This window comes from Chelonia mydas, chromosome 7 (assembly GCF_015237465.2).
Source record: "Chelonia mydas isolate rCheMyd1 chromosome 7, rCheMyd1.pri.v2, whole genome shotgun sequence".
Lineage (NCBI taxonomy): Eukaryota > Metazoa > Chordata > Testudines > Cheloniidae > Chelonia > Chelonia mydas.
Window position 1 is genome coordinate 9,312,309 of NC_057853.1, and position 16,765 is coordinate 9,329,073.

At 43.7% G+C, this 16,765-nt stretch overlaps 1 protein-coding gene across 8 annotated transcripts in view; it reads left to right on the plus strand.

Annotated features, from left to right (window-relative positions):
- Window positions 1-16,765, plus strand: part of MITF (melanocyte inducing transcription factor) — a 162,339-nt gene that overhangs the window by 140,696 nt on the left and 4,878 nt on the right. For 6 of the 8 annotated variants that reach the window (XM_037905748.2, XM_037905755.1, XM_037905754.2 and 3 more), the window contains 5 exons: window positions 604-699; window positions 6,270-6,387; window positions 10,402-10,476; window positions 11,534-11,609; window positions 15,631-15,778. In XM_037905748.2, the coding sequence (XP_037761676.1) occupies window positions 604-699; window positions 6,270-6,387; window positions 10,402-10,476; window positions 11,534-11,609; window positions 15,631-15,778 (513 nt within the window). The remainder of the gene's footprint in view (window positions 1-603; window positions 700-6,269; window positions 6,388-10,401; window positions 10,477-11,533; window positions 11,610-15,630; window positions 15,779-16,765) is intronic. The other 2 variants (XM_037905749.2, XM_037905751.2) reach the window with 1 other exon arrangement.

Consider the following 16,765-nt stretch of genomic DNA (forward strand, 5'->3'; position numbering starts at 1 on the left):
TCTGCAATGCACATGCAATCACAGTTTATTGCTATCCCTGATTTTATGGTACTTCAGGGTGGGGGGGGGGAATGAGCTTGTGGGGCTATCAGCTACAAAGCTGTAATTCAAACCTCACTCTGATCAAAGTCCCTAGGAATACAAATGCTGGCCATTATACAAGAACGGACTCTCTGAAGTTGCCACCAGAAACCGTTCTGAAATGGTGTAGAATTGCCAGGCTGGTTGGTGGCCTGGAGACAGTGCTCCTTTTCCTTGTCCTATACCTCCCAAACCAACCGAATTGTGGCACGTTTGGTCTTGATTTGCTTGGCAACTCAATGTTGACTCCTCCTGCTGATTAAAGAATGTCATTGATGATATCTGAAGGCAGCTTACCCTCTCCTGGGCTGGGAGAGTAGTGATTATCACTGGGAGACTGAATTGGAGTATGGCAAAAATGCATAGCTTTCAGGGTCCAACAGACACAGAACTAATGAGGGGGGGTAGTGTGCCTTGCTGGATCTCTCTCTTTGTTTTTTAATATTACTATTGTGTACTATTACTGTTACAAACTCAATTTCAAGTAATTTGCATTTTTCCCCGTTCACCTTTCTGTTGCAGATGGATGATGTAATTGATGACATAATTAGCTTGGAATCAAGTTATAATGAAGAAATCCTTGGCCTGATGGATCCTGCCCTGCAAATGGCAAATACGGTACAATGGTCCTTTCTTGTCCATTATAGTAACTGCTTGACGTCCTGTCTAGCTACATCTAAATCTCCTCAGCTTTAGAATAGCTTTTAGTGTGAAATTGGAGCACAGCACAGTTTGCTATCCGCCGTCTCTAGTGGTTAGGTAGGTGATATAATGAGCATTAAGAATTTACAGTGGAAAGCAACAGGGTGGAACTTGGTTTTAAAAAATGGTTTAAAAATGCTGTGGAACAGCTGTTACGAGGAGTTGGATTTTGGTATAGCCATAACCATCTGCCTTAGAGTCAGATTTAGGCGGTTCCTGGGCTAGTTGCAAGGAGAGGAGTTTTTTTTTCTCACCCCTAATGGGAGGTCATCATGGTACCTAGCCCAGTCTCCAATTAGCAAAGGGTAAGTCCATTTCACCTAGTCTTGTCCTCACACTGTGAGATGGAGCTAGCCCAGGGAAGTTAAAGCAACCTGGGGAATCAGCAGCCCAGGTGGAAAAATCCCTGTGCCCCTACATTCCTATATCTGTACATAGCTTTACATCAGGTACAAGGTAAGCAGACAGACATACACCAGCTTTAAACCAATTTGTATCCACATGCAAAACTGCACAGGTTTAACCAAATGAGTTCAACATCACACCTTTAGTTTAAACCAGTGTAACTTCTGTGTGTAGACGAGATCTCTTTCTAGATGAGGGAGAGGTTGGTCAGAGGGCAGAAAAGTAACAGAAGGGAGTAAAGAAAGTGATAGCTTAAGAAAGAGAGGAAAGCGAGAAGGGAGCTCAGAAATCCAGAGAGAAGAAGAAATGAAGGATGTGTGAGATGGAAGAGACCCCAATAAATTGTTTGCCTATGGTATCAGTGCTGTTAAGTCCGATGGGGTAGATCTGAGTCAAAGTTGATATTTGTTTTTTATTTAATTCCAGAATTAAGAGCTAGCTCTCAAGGGACTTACTGGCACTAGTTGCCATCTTTTTATAATACCTGCTTGATGCTACACAGCCTAGCCCTCTCTTCCCAGAAGCTCTCACACCTCTCAGCTTATGTGCTCCACTGCAGAAGCTCTAGTTACATCGCTCAGAGAAAAGTCCTCTAGATTATAAAAATAACTTCTTTAAATCGGTGTTTGAGCCACTGTAGAGAATTCTACAGCAGGGAGAGAATTCACTCCTAAATTCCACAGCATGATTCAAAATGCACATATCTGCTGTGGAATTCTATAGGATGGTTTAAAAAACAAAACAAAAACCCAATAGAATGGTTTAAAACAAACCCCCCGGGCAGTATAATACCACCGATTAAGGATATCCTCTTCGGTTAATTTCTGGAGTAATTTTTATAGAATCCTATTGGATTAATCCCTACTAAAACCATAGAACCTCTTTCCATAAATGATTCCTATATTTCTCCTCCCCCATGCCCTTTCACGGAGCCCCTGATGTGGGAACCCTGCACCCCCAGAAAGGAACCACCAGTGCTTTTCTGTGCTACTTTAGTGGGGAACCCTTTCAGTTGCCACATGTGCATACATGTGCCAGCAGTTACAGTTCACAGCTGTAATGGAGATCTCCAAACCCTGAAACTCTCTGATGTGCCACTCACCCACTTCTGCTCCCATAGGTGGACCTTTCTCATCAGCTGGTGAGATCTGTGATTTAAATGAAATGAGTGAACTTTAAAGTCCAATACTATTGCATACAGTTCATTGTTATTTATTCAGTTTCCAGCATAAGTAGCTTTAAATATCGTTAGGAAAGACTCTGTCCTTTGGATTAATTTGATCAATTACTTAAAAAAAAAATGCAGGCTTTCTACACTTTGCTGTATACTGAGATATTATAATAAGATTGGCAACATCGGGGCTTCTTTGTGTCATCAAAGTAAAACTGCATTGGCTAGGAAGCTTATCCCACTCTCCCCAGTAAACTTCAAGCCAGTGCTCTTCTCAAGCAACAAGAAAAAATATATCCCATATCTTGTAATTGCTGTTCAAATGGTTTGATCCTGCTCCTATTGAAGTAATGGGAATTTTTGCCATTGGGAGCAGGATTGGGTCCTTAGAACTTTGTATTGCTGTAACCTTGTAAAACATCTGTAGGCTCACTATTGATTTAACTACAAGGTGAAAGAACGTGGAAAGGAAGCAGTCCTCAGAGACTCTCAATCTATAAATAGCTCAGCTCATCTTAGACCATAACAAAGGCTTTGTTGTTCTGTTATAAACAAAAAAGAAACGGCCCAGTTTGCCACATGTGGTAACAGTGCCCTTGATTTTCAAAACAGAAGATCTATAGTGAGTCAGTGCTAATGGGAGGTTCAAGCACCACTTCATTGAAAAGCATCAGGCTTTTTGCAATAAATTACAGCACTCGCCCTTTGCTGCCGAAGACCTGTCTTCTCACTTGTGACCAAAACTCAAGTGTGATGTATTTGATCTGACCGTAAGAAACATAACAAAGGCCACCATGCTACTTGCAGTATGCTTGGAAGTGACCCAGCAGTAGAATAGCTGGGGTATTGTACATAATACTTAACTCTATATAAATTTAGGTTTAAAAAGCAGAGCCGGGTGGGGAAGTGTAACTGCTACTCACCAAAACCAACGAAGCTTAAGCAAAATTCCAAAACGGAATCTTCCTGAACGTTTACCTGACTTCCTTTAAAATCTGCCTTTCCTGCAACAGTCAAATCTCTTCTTTAGAGGAGCTCCGTGTTAGTCATGGAATGATGTTTGTAGGTCAGGAGGAATTTTAAGCAACAGGACAGTACTAGGAATAGGTAGGATGCCCCAGTTGGGGAAGGGGAGCCCCTCAATGCATCATGGTGCTTTGTGGATTAGCCAGACCATTTTCTATCTTGGTTATTCAGAACTCACAATAAAATTAATGTGGACATTCATTTTATTGCGAAAAGATAGGAAGGCTGTAATCAGTGGTGAGATGGTTCAGTTTCATAACTTGACACCCAGTTTCCCAAGAGATCCTTTCATTAGATTCCAGCACAACCAGCCATTATTTTAGCTGGAAATCATGACTTCTGGTAGCTGTAATACTCAGGGATCCTGACATAATCTTGCAACAAGAGTGACAGAAATTTACACTGTTACTGTACTTCATGTGTGGCCTGTGCATCTGGAGGACCAAACCCTGAGAATGACACACCTGATGGGAAAGGTCTCATTATACCACACTCTTGTGAGTGACCAAGCTGAGTTGGGTGCCAGGCTTGCTGCCTTCCATTACCTCTTCTGGGAGACTGAAGGTTGTTTCACTACTTTGAGATGATCTGCATAAAGTTCCCAAACAGTGGAAAGCCACCTGAGTTGCAGTAAAACCCAGACAGAGAATCAGATTAAAACGAAAAGGGGTGATGCCATATATACATACATATGTGTAACATATTAAATCTCAATCCGCCTTTGCAGAGTTTTAGACAGGGACACCGTTACAGCATGCTGTCCCTACCTGGAATAGATCTTTCTCTGTATCTCTCAAGCCTTGTAGGTTACTTTGATCTGCCACCCCATCATCTCTTTTGCAAACATATATGCATACTCTCCAAGGAGGGATATGGCAGTTTGTCATAGAATTGTATTTCCTAAATCCATCCAGGACTGTTTGCTGGTCTGGACAGTTTGGGTCCTTTTTTTTTTCTTGTATCCCTTTTATGGTTTAAGGTTGTCAGTTTTCATGCAATTCGATGGAAGTTGGATACAACTTCTGTTACGCTTCCTAGTTCCTTTCAAAGGTGGATACACCCAAACCGGTTTCCCACACGCACCGCATCGTATTTTAAAAACTTTTCTAACTTTTGAATTCTTGACTTTGCAACCTTCATTTTCTTTAGGGCTGTCAAACAATTTAAAAAAATCTTAATTAATCGTGAGATTAAAAATATTGTTGCAGTTAATTGCAGTTTTAATCACACTTTTAAACAACAGTAGAATACTCATCTAAATTTAGCTTGGAAGTATGTCATCTGGAATGGTGGTCGAAGCATGAAGGGGCATACAAATGTTTAATATATCTGGCACATAAATACCTTGCGGTGCTGGCTACAATAGTTCCAGGAGGGAGTATGGGTGCCAGAGGGGGTTCATGGCTGGGGCAGGGGGTTGGGATGCCCGAGGGGGTGCGGGGTATGGGCTCCAGGAGGGGGCTCAGAGGGGAAGGGGGTGAAGGTGCGGGCTCTGGAAGGGAGTTAGGGTGCGGGAGTGGGGTTCTGACCTGGGGCAGGGGGTGGGGTGCGGGATGGAGTTCGGGGTGCAGGCTCTAGCCGGGCAGTGCTTACCTGAGGCAGCTCCCGGTTGGTGGCGCAGCAGGGCTAAGGCAGGCTCCCTGTCCGTCCTGGCTCCGCATGGCTCCCGGAAGCGGCAGTATGTCTGGCTCCTATGCTCAGGGAGGGCTAGGGAGGCTCCATGTGCTGCCCACGCTCACAGGCACCGCCCCCACAGCTCCCATTGGCTGCAGTTCCCGGCTAATGGGAACTGCAGGGGCAGCACATGGTGCCTCCCTGGCCTGCCCTGCGCCTAGGAGCCAGACGTGCCACCACTTCCAGGAGCTGTGTGGAGCCAGGGCAGGCAGGGAGCCTGCCTTAGCCCCGCTGCGCCGCTGACCAGACTTTTAATGGATGCCTGGCAACCCTACCCTGTCTGCTTAGGGGAGTTGGATGTAGTTAGGTTAAGACTCTTGTTGTCACTTTTGACCATGTATTTCTCCGATAAGCCACTGTACCCCAACATTTTTCACTTGCACAATTTGTGCAGCCTGCATCCTCTCCTGTCACATGGTGAAGTCACATCATTAATGTGAGGTCATGTGACCACAAGGCTCAATTATTGCAGATCCCTCCTACCAGGCCTTCTCTGGTACTTGGAACTCCTGCGGAATGCAATGGCACTTTGACTCAGTGATTTGAGACACCCTGGCCCATATAATGCAAAAAAGTGTGGAAACATCCCCCACGTGTGTTTCATGTTAGAACAGGAAAATCCCAAATCAAGGTAGGTCTGTACTGTGCAGGGAGCTCTCAGATCAACTAAATACAGCTGGCTTAAACAAGTCCACGTTACATGAACGTGTAATTCATTTCTGTAGGGCAATGTCACTCTTTAACATTTGTGGGAGAGTTTGGGCTCCCTCTTATGGTTACATTTAAACTTTAAAGGCTTTTTTTCCTTTTTCTGCCCAACACAAGTATACTCAGTTTTTTAAAACTAACTCTACAGGAACAATATCATAAGTTATGAAAAATCTACTTAGTTCTTATGCAGAGGTCCTTTGTAGCCTGGAGAATGAAGTTCCTTGGCTTCCTTGTGTTTTGTCTGTATTAAAAATGGGATAGTCTATATATTCTGTATCATCCTTTGCTTTCTGTGTCTCTAGGGATCTTGCCTTTGAGAGAGGATTGCAGCATTCTCCCAGAGTAGTTATTTTTCACGTCCAGGCCCAGTTTCATTAGTGATGTTGAGCTCCCTGTTTGCACATGGAGCCGAGAACAGATTTCTTAGCAAACGTTGGCTTTGTTCAAGTGTTTCAGATGGGCCGCAGCAAGTGACCTTTCTCCCTTTTATTTTTTCCAGTTACCTGTATCTGGCAATTTGATTGACCTTTATGGCAACCAAGGCATGCCTCCTTCAGGACTGAACATCAGCAATTCGTGTCCAGCGAATCTTCCCAATATAAAAAGGGAGCTCACAGGTAAATGATCTTAAAACGTTATCACTTGAAATGATCTGACATGAGGGTTTACTTTTTTAAGAGATGCTTTTGAAAATTCAGTTATGCAAACGGAAATTTGGAGGTTCTCGATTCTCCACTTTGTGCATTTCCTAGCAGGCCTGTTAGCTTCCACTACACAGCACAAGAGGGGTGATGTTAACAATGGGGTTAGTTTTCTTTCCGTAGATATGTAATCAGTTTGCTTTGTAACAAACAAGGACAGTACCATCATGCGTGGAAATCCAAGGGTTTTCATAATCAACCTGCAGAGTAAAACCCTGTAGCATTTAAGAGATAAAGCTCTTTGCGTCTCTTACATAGCTACTCTCTAGATTGGATCTATTATATGCTTCTCTGGCTATAGGTGTAATAGCGACTTGAATTAACATGATGCTTCTCGAGAGACTTCATGGAGAAGAATATTGTATGTAATGACTCTGCCAGTGGGGGTGATTGTTCATGATAAGAAAATAATTTGTAATACTGTCAGACTAGGAATGTGGGATCTATAACAAGTGTCAGTTAACTCCTTGCTGCTGCGTTTAGGTGGTCAGGTGTTGTGGAATGAATGGATATTTACTCATTTACAGCATAATAAATGTTAAGAATCTTCCAAGTATCTCATCACCTAAGTCGTAAAACAGCCTTTCCTTATATATGAACAGTGCTCTGGTCCCAAACATTTAGATGCATTAGGAAGTAATAGATTGATAAAATCACTTTCCATTGCAGCTCCAAGGAAAAGAACATATATTTAAAAAAGACATGAGTTTAAAAAACAGCAACCCAAAAACCTATTCTACTGTTTAAAATACAGATGTATACAAAAACAAACTAGAGTGAAGCTTTAAGACTCTGGATGCATTTTAGAGAAGGGAAAGCTTGGATTCTTTGAGGCATTTCTCACTGTCTTAGTTTCACTTTCATTTTGGGAATGAGGCAGAATAGCCGCTAACCACAGTTGGGGGATAGCTCAGCCCACTTGTTAAGTACACCTTATGCACATGTAAAACTGGCTTTAAGCACGTGACCAGTTCCTCTTAACAAGAGACATACTCTAAGGACGATCAGGTATTTGGGGACGCAACCTTCAGCGGACATGCCAGAGGCATAGTTTCTTGGCTGCCTACATTCTTACCTATTTGCTAGGTTGGCGTCCTGCAAACTCGCAAGCTGACTGAACTAAACCACAGATGCTGGGCAGCAGCGAGCTTAAATGTACTCCTGGAACAGTTCTGCACGTGTTGACTCTTCTGGAGGGAGTCCTACCTCTTTGCCAGCGCCGAGGCATTGGCACCGTTTGCTTTCTGACGTGTGGTCACGCCACACAAACAAAGCAATGCTTCTCTCAAGGCAGTTGTGGCTGCTAAAATGGTCGCTTGCCTTGGAAGGCCATTAGGATTGCAGTAGAGGTGTAGAGATGCTTAAAAGAGGTAGTCTGATTGCAGACCATAGCAACCAGGTGCAGGATGTTCCACAATGGTGGAAAGTTAGTTGAGCCTCTGGATGCAAGCTAAGCACACAGCCCGAGGGAATACATAGGAAACCAGCCTGACTGGCAGATGCACAGTACAAGGTTGTGTAAGACTTGGGATGTAAAGCAAAAAAAAAAAAATCTGTGAATGAGGAATGCTCTTTCAGATGGGGTGTTAAGTCAAGATAAGAGTCAACCTAATTCCAGGCAGTCTCCTTGCCACAATCATCCCTTAGATGGGGGTGGTTCAAAGCAATGGTTTACATACTGTGAGAGCAGAGACGTCCAAATATGTGCTAGCAGGTCATATGCAGGGACTAGCTTCCGGTGTGTGGACAGTGCCTCCCATCTTGTGTGGTACCAGAATGCATATAAAAATATGGAAGCATCTGAAGAATTTCCCTTTAAAAAGCAATTGTCTTGCTATCGTGTGGGATTGGGGTGTATCAGATCAAATCAGAAAGTAGTGTTTTCTTGAGGACATCAGTTGCTGTAAACGAGGATTTTGTTGTCCCCAGTGTGAACACAGAAACTGAATTCTGATCTCTGCATCCTCAGGGTAGAAAAGCCTTTTGTTTTCCCATAACTGAAGTCTGGAAGTACCCTGATAGTGAGAACCAGGGGTGAAAGTAAGGGGGTATGGGCCGGTACGGCGTACTGGTAAAATGTAGCTGCCAGTACCGGCCCATACTGCTGACTTTAAAGCGCTGCCGTGCCAGCGCTTTAACATCGCTTGTTGCCCCTTTTGTGCCCCCGATCGGCTGCCCTGCCGGGTCCCTACCAGCAGGGCCACCAAGGGGGGGGGGCGCAAAAGGGGCAGCAATGACCCGGCAGGGCCTCCGATGCGGGGCGCAAAAAGGGTAGCAATATTAAAGCTTTAACATCGCTGCCCCTTTTGCCCCCTTCCTCCCCAGCTGCTGCTGGTGGTGGCGGGGGGCGGGGGCAAAAGAAGTAGCTGTCCCGGGGCCGCAATTTGAAAGGGCCCGGGGCTCTGGCTGCTGTTACTGTGTCAGCGCTGGCTGGAGCCCTGGGCCCTTTAAATCACCGCTGGAGCCCCAGGCGGTGCAGGCCAGGGAGCGCAGATGGACTGGCTGGGGGACACTGACCCCCCCCCCCCAGCCCCACCCCTTCCACCTGAGGCCACGCCCTTCCTGGGGGGCCAGAGCAGCCCTGTACCAGTAAGAGCTGCATTCTACTTTCACCCCTGGGGAGAACATGATGGTCCCTTTTCTGTGTTCAGGAAAACACATCATGATGTTCTGTGGTAGAGCTGCTTGTTTTGTATTGTGTTCCCATGTGATGAGAACAATTATTTGTACTGCAACAGGAATATGTGTAATTGCAGATTTAGAGTGTTTTTAAGCATATTTTTCACACCACCTTTCCTTGTGGGATTTAAACCCTTGGCTTGTCTGCACAGTAGGGCTGAGATGTTCAAATCCAGTGGAAGAATCTCATCCTCTTTCTAGGTGGCTATGCAGATGCCTCTGTAGAACTTTTGGGTTAACTTCTTCCCTGTTGTAAAACTCCCGTGCAGTCACTGTATTTTACTTGGGGATGGATTTCACCTATTGCTTCTAAAACTCCTGAAGTGAAATTTTTTTTTTCTATAGTGCTTGGATAATTCTTGCACGGCTGTGAGCATGTTGCGTCTTAGCATTGTGCTTCAGTACCTTGCTGAAATAGGTCCCTTCTCTTTTCTGAGTCTTGGTCTACACTTAAAGTTAGGTTGACCTAGCAATGTCAATCAGGGGTGCGAAAAAACACATCCCTGACTCAGTTATGATAACATAACCCCAATATAGGCACGGCTGTGTCAATGGAATAGTGCTTCCATCGGCGTAGTTATCATTTTGGGGAGGTGGGATTTCCACATAGATGGAAAAACCCTTTCTGTTTCTGTCAGCCTCCTCTACACCAGGGGTTCTCAGACTTTTTTTTGTTGTTGAGCCTCTCTTTGAAAATATTTCAGGCTCTGATGATCCCCCCTCTCCCTCCTCCCCAAAAGTGATACCAAATTACTGTACATACTCATAGGAGCATTAAATGAAGCATGTAATCACTATCCCTGCAGTCAAAGGCACTGAAGCCTCTCAAAAAGTGTAAAACAACAATATGGTATTGCCACCCTTACTTCTGGCAGCAGCATGGTCTGGCAGCTGTTATACCCGCCCCCCTTCCAGCTTCCCTCCCCCCGGCAGTGTCCTCTATTCGGGAACTTGAAGTATGGTAACCTTTAGATCCTTTGCTCAGGTTAACACAATATTTCTTGTGATCTGACGACCCCCTTGCAATAGCTTTGTGATCCCCTTTTGGGTTGGGACTGCCAGTTTGAGAAACGCTGGATGGGGTTATGTCGGCAAAGCTATGGTGATGTAGCTGTGTTAGTATGGTCTCCGTAGTGAGGCCTATCCCTAGTGATAAGATAAATGACGTCGGAAATATGTATGTGCTTTATAAATTGCTGTGTTGGCCTCCTTGACTTTCCAAAATTCTAATGACTTCATTCACGTGCACAGCGTGTATTTTCCCTACAGAGTCAGAAGCAAGGGCGCTGGCTAAAGAGAGGCAGAAAAAAGACAATCACAACTTAAGTAAGTTTCATTATGCTCATATACAATATTTCCTTAATATTTTAGTTGATGACCCACAGTGAGGAGTAAGGTACACAGAGGATTATTAAGGATTTAATTATTTTTAAAAAGACATTAAAGCTTTGGGTGGCTTATTGTGCAGTCCTTACACCACTTTGTTATTGGTTATAGCCACAGATGGAATATCTCAGATTCTCTCATATTGATTGCTTAAACCTGCTATTGAATTTAAAACAATATTTTTTAAAACAACTATTTGAGAACAGTTTTATAAACTTATGAGACTATGATCCAAATTCTGAATTCACAGTGGTTTCACCTGCACCGGTATAACTGAGAATAGACTTTGGCCAGTTGCCTTTGACAAATACACTATACAAAATTTTACCAGGAAAAAAAATTTGTGGTTTAAATGAAAATGTAATGTATACAATCAAATCATGTATCTCTTCTTTAAACTTGTGTGCATAAGTATAAGGATATATATATATAGATAGATAGATATAGATTTTTTCTTTTTAAGGAGCATACTTTTATATTTACCACCATGAATACATGTGTTTTTACTAACTTTAAAATTCTAAAAGGACACTTTAGGATCCTTTATATCATTTCTAAAAAGAAGAAACAATCTCATGCCTCTAGTTAGAAAGTAAAACTCCCGACTGGTTTCAATAGCGACGTCTCCTTGATGGCGCAGTGTGGTTTAAGATTTTTAAATTGGATCATGCAGTGTTTTGAGGAAGTGTGGCAAAGTACTTAAAGAATGAGACTGGGATTCAGAACCTTGGGTTATTTTCTGCCTTTCCACTGACAAACTGAATGTCCGTGGACAAATCACTCAGTTTCTGTGCCCTAATCTATCCAGTTGAAAAGTGGGTATAAGACTTACCTGTATCACAAGTATGTTTATAAAGCTTAAGTGGTGTATCAAGTATTCATGTATATAAGTATAAAGCATGAAGTGTTTTTGAAATCTTTAAATTAAAGGGATTGCATTCTGTAAGCGGAAAGCATTATTTTTACTAATGTGTATTTCTTTATTATTTTCCTAAAGTTGAACGAAGGAGAAGATTTAATATTAACGATCGCATTAAAGAATTAGGCACATTGATACCAAAATCAAATGACCCGTAAGTATGGGACTGTCTCTTCGGTAATGATGATGTGTGAATTTTTGTTTAAATGTCTTAAGAGTGCCTTTGTGCTCAGTAGCTTACTGTACTTTGGGAGTACATTAAGCTAAACCACCCAAGGGCACTCTGGGCACCCAGTAAGAGAGTCCACATAGACAGTTAGCGTGGAGTAGCTAGTGTGCTTGAAATTCACACCCTAGTTTATTGTGCACTAATTTCCCTGTGTAGACAAACCCCTGTAAGGCCACACCACTGAGTCTCTTCACAGCAACTGAAATCTTTAAAGATTTTGACTAATTTTTGTTTGATCCTCCTGGAAAATTATGTAGATGGTATATCTTAATGAACCATATCAGGCAATGAGTTCGCCTTTGCAGAAGCACTAGTCTGGCCTGCAGGAACTTGGCAGCAGTTGTGTCAGTGAGCACCCAGTGTACTGCCCCACCCTTTCAAAAAACAGGAAAAAAATGTTGCTTTGTTCCGGTTCTCCACATTACTGACTATGAACTTGCCATAAGCATGCCCAGGCTTACATATCCATGCAGAAGTAGCTTTATTAAGTAATTTACTGTAGTTAATTTATCATAACTAGGATACAATATATAAAGGTTATGAAACCTTCATGTTCCAGGACAAAAGCCAATCATGAAAGGGCTGAATCAGTGTCCATTGAAGTCAGTGGGAGTATTACCATTGATTCAGTGGATGTCAGATAATGTGCTTCCCACTAACAGCCTGGGGTAGGAGGAAACTTTCCTCCTGGCATGTTGACACATAACTGTTCCCTGTGGAGGTTTTAGATCCTCTTCCTCTGATACTGGCTACTATGGGATAAGATACTGGACCAAGTGGACCATTGCTTTGATTGGTATGGCAATTCAAATGGAAAATGATAATGCTCCCAAGCGGATAGCCCTCTCAAGTTTAAAAAAAAAAAAAAAATGGAAACCAGGCTGGTACTTACCTCCTGTTCTAGTACATGAATTGGGAGTTCCTGGTCCCTGATGCAGAACCCAGAACAGGGATCCTGCTGGCTACTGAGCTGAGCCAGATGCTTTCCATGTTCCAGTAGACCTAAATCTTATCTTGACATGCTGATTCTCCACCATCCACAAAAGGGCAAACCCACATAAGTACCGTCATGATGGGCTTGGACAGGGGGGTTAAAATATCTTCACATTCCAGTACAATGCCTTCAAGCAATCCATGTATCCTAACCCTCTTGCGAGGACCAGGCACCAGAGGCATTAATTAGGCCTTTTCTACATGGGGGAAAACTGACTGCCGTGGCGGTTCTGCAAAAACTCCTCCATGTGGACACTACTCCTGGAATAAAATCACTTTTATTTGGCATAATTACTCCACTTCAGAAGAATAGCAGTCCCAGATTAGAAGCATCTATTCTGGACGTGTGTCCACACAGGGAGCTATTCTGGAATAGCTATCGTAGAATAGCTTTTTCAGCAGTAAGTATGCTGGTCAATTTCTCCAGGTAAAGAATCCCTTATACAGTGTCTCTTGCAATTTTTAAAAGAGTATTGTGAGGTACACCCCTTACAGAAACTACTTAATTGTGAACACTGCCAGTGTATTCCCCTAGATCGAAGCCCTGTTCAGCAAATGGATGTGAACCTGAAGAGTAGGCACTTGCCTCAATTCCTGGTCAGCCCATTTAGAAAGAGATCCTTGGGGTGGCTGCCATTCCTGAAATAGGCTTGTCCTTGCGTTGAAATCGCTGTACATAAAGCAAAGATCTGACCCTACGGGCTCATTAATGATCCCGGTGAAGGTGTTAATCCTGGTGTCTTGACCAAACTCCAGTTGGGGTGATGGAAGTGAGCAGGCACTTTATCCAAGGAGCGCAGGATTTGGGTCATTTGTATTTTGAAATCTCTTCTGCTCTCCACTCGCAACAAAGCTTTATCAGTATATGCTAGTATCAAAACTGGAAAGTTATTGTTCCCTCCAGAGGAAAATTGATGGAGTAACTTGATTAACCCATATCTCTTGAGACGATGACCTACGTCCATTTTACATTACCACAGAAAGTCACTATACACAGCAATTCTTGATTCTTCATGAATGATCACCGAGAAAGAATCAGTCGGTTCACAGTTCACTCTGTTTACATTCTTGATACAGAGATGGGATAATCTACAGAGAGCTCATTTGTTTTTGCTATCCTGAAGACTGAAAATAATGTTCTATATTTCTCTCTTCATAAGTGTCTCGGTGCCATGGAGTAAGTAAATAAAGCAGGGCATTAGCTACGTAAGCATTTATCAAGTGATTCAATATATTGCTTGAGACCAAGTGATTGCAATATTAATCAGAAGAGCAAAGATCAGTATGCTGAAGTTCGTAAAGGATGCGCACACAAAGCTGAATAGTTTTAAAATATACTTGTCTGTCTCTTTAACAGTTTAAAAAAAAAAAAAAAAAGTAAAAACATTCCCTCCCAGCACTACTACTTGGTCTTTGTCCCGCACGTTACATAACGTGTCCATTCCTCCTTCCCTACTAAGGAATCCCTGGAAAATGCACCCTCAGTTGCATCATCATCAGTCATGTGTGAGATTGTGTGACAACATGTTAGATCTGAGCCTTGCTACTGTGTATATGTTTTAATTGTGTGATCGTGTGATAAGACCCTACTAGGGAAAACTGGGCCCTAATCAGTGCAAATGGGACCAGATACTTCCCAATGAAACCTTTTAATTCTAGTGTCTTTCCAGCCAAGGTAGGATTCCACAGGGGAGGCTGTTTGTGCGTGCACTCTCTCACGAGCAAAGGAGTAGCAGGCACTCCTAGCTAACGCACGAATTCAGTGTGCTGGCTGGCTGGAGGGTTCACCCCACCCCCTAATCAGCAGCTCACTTCCCTTTGGTCCAGTGTGGAGCAGGTCACCCTGGCTCTGTCTACGCCTGTGGCGGCGTGTAGCGTGCAGACGCTACGCACCCACCTGGCCAGGGTATAAAGAGCAGTGTAGATGGTGTGGCTGAACTGAGTAAAGTAAAATGTCCTGCACTCCTGAACCCCCAAGGTTTATACCCTACATGGCTTTCTACACATCCAAGCAATGTTGCCCACATCCTTACTGCTATTTTGGATAGTGTAGCGTCCAGCTGCCTCATTGTTGCTGGAGCCTTTCCGCACCACAATGAAAGGCTCTTGTAGTGGGGAAAGGGCCTGACAGCCGGGAGGCAGCAGGGAAAGGCTCTGGCCAGAGGGAAGGCTCTGCCCTGCCAGAGCCTTTCCCTGCTTTGTCTAGCTACCCACTGCAGTGACAAGTGTGGACGCAGCCTGCCTTTCCCCGCTGATAGCAATGACATGTGTAAGGCCTGTACTTTACACGGTGCTGTAAATGTAGACGTAGCCTCTGAGTGGGTGTTTTAGTGGCTCAAGAGGGCCTTGGAATCTTGCATAGGAGGGTGTCCAAGGCTCCCATGCTCTTTTCTCTCAGTCAGTAACATGTCTTTGCAGTCCAAGGCTAGAGTTGGCCATTAGCGAATGGGAGTTAAACTATGTTGTTCAAAGATCAAAGCTGAAATCCAGCATTGCTCATTCAGAGGTGGGGTATGATGGGAGGTAGTCAAGCAGCCTCTCAGATGTCACTGAAAGCCAAGTGAGTCCTCTCACCTTTAGCTATTCTGTCCCTTGGCACTAATGTACTAGAATGAGATCTATGCGAAACTCGAATCCTTGAATACTGTAATTTACCATCCCTGCAGTTTCATTCCCATGAGAAAGCAATGGTGAGCATGTGTCCTCTTCAGTAATTACGTGAATCCAAATCCCGTACGGTAGACTGCCTGCTAATGAGTTGCCCTCTGGCTCCCCCTAGTGTATTACACACAGCTCTTTTCAAAGTCGATAGTTTGTAATACTATAATTCTGTCAGGTGCGGTGTAACTTGTGCTGTTAAACGTCACTGCAGCTCTGCTCTACGCTTTGGCAGGGGAGTTAGTGATCAGTGAGCTTGGGTAAGAGGTTGATTTTTTTTCCACTACTTTTATAGGGACATGCGCTGGAATAAGGGCACTATTTTAAAAGCGTCAGTGGACTATATCCGCAAACTGCAGAGAGAACAACAACGCACAAAAGAACTTGAGAACAGGCAGAAGAAATTAGAACATGCCAACAGACATCTATTGCTCAGAATACAGGTTTGCTGATAAATACATTATGAATGCATTTAATAGTTGTATGTATGTATATCATTCACATCTATTTGCTACAAGGAAACGCCAGCTTACTATGTAACTTAGAGGGAGCCATATTGCTGGTCCTGCAACATCTATGATTAATGCTGAGTTGAACTTGTGGAGTTCTTGGTCCTCCCGTTACCAGAGGAGACAAGCTATGTTATAGGAGGAACTTTAAAAAGTGAGACACTTCTGGATAGCAGATAATTCTCTAGCCTTTTTGTAAAACATTTGTAGTTTAGTGTGTCTCTGCTCTCACCACACAACTTGAAGCACGGCAAACTACACTGGGCATTATTAGGTTGTAGATACAGATGAGGAGTCCAGTCCTGCTCTCATTGAAGGCAGAGAAAGATTTGCCATGGACTCCAGTAAGAGCAGGATGAGCCCAAGGTGCCGTATTCTATATGGAGCAGTTGTCGATATGGTCAAGTTAGTTCAAATGCTTTTTGACTGAAGACTGCTAATGGTTTTCCTCTCACATGACACTGCTTCCTAAACAGAGCAGTCGAGTGGAATGATGTTCTACAAATTCACATGGAGCACCAACGCTAGGCACAGGCTGTCCCAGAGGTCTGCAGATAGCAGGAGTCCTCCATGCAAGGTTGTCTCCCTGTCCTCTGCAAGGGAGAAGGGAATGATGCTACATTAACAGCCTCCTCCCTGGTAGTCTGCAGGAGCCTCTCAGCTGCTGCTCTGCACAGAGTGAGTTTAGTGGGGCTTGGAGGCAAAGGGGGGAACAGGATACCAGCCTTGTTCTGCAGCACCATCCTTTGAAAGCCACCAGGCTGGCAGCTCTACTTCCCTGCTTTGTGCATCCCCTTTGTGTCTAGTACTGAGCTGCTGCAGGGAGAGCCCACCAATGGCTGCATGTCTAGTAAAAAAAAATACATTGAACAGTAAATTAAACAATGCCCTGATGAAAGCCAGGGGGATTTTCACCAGAGG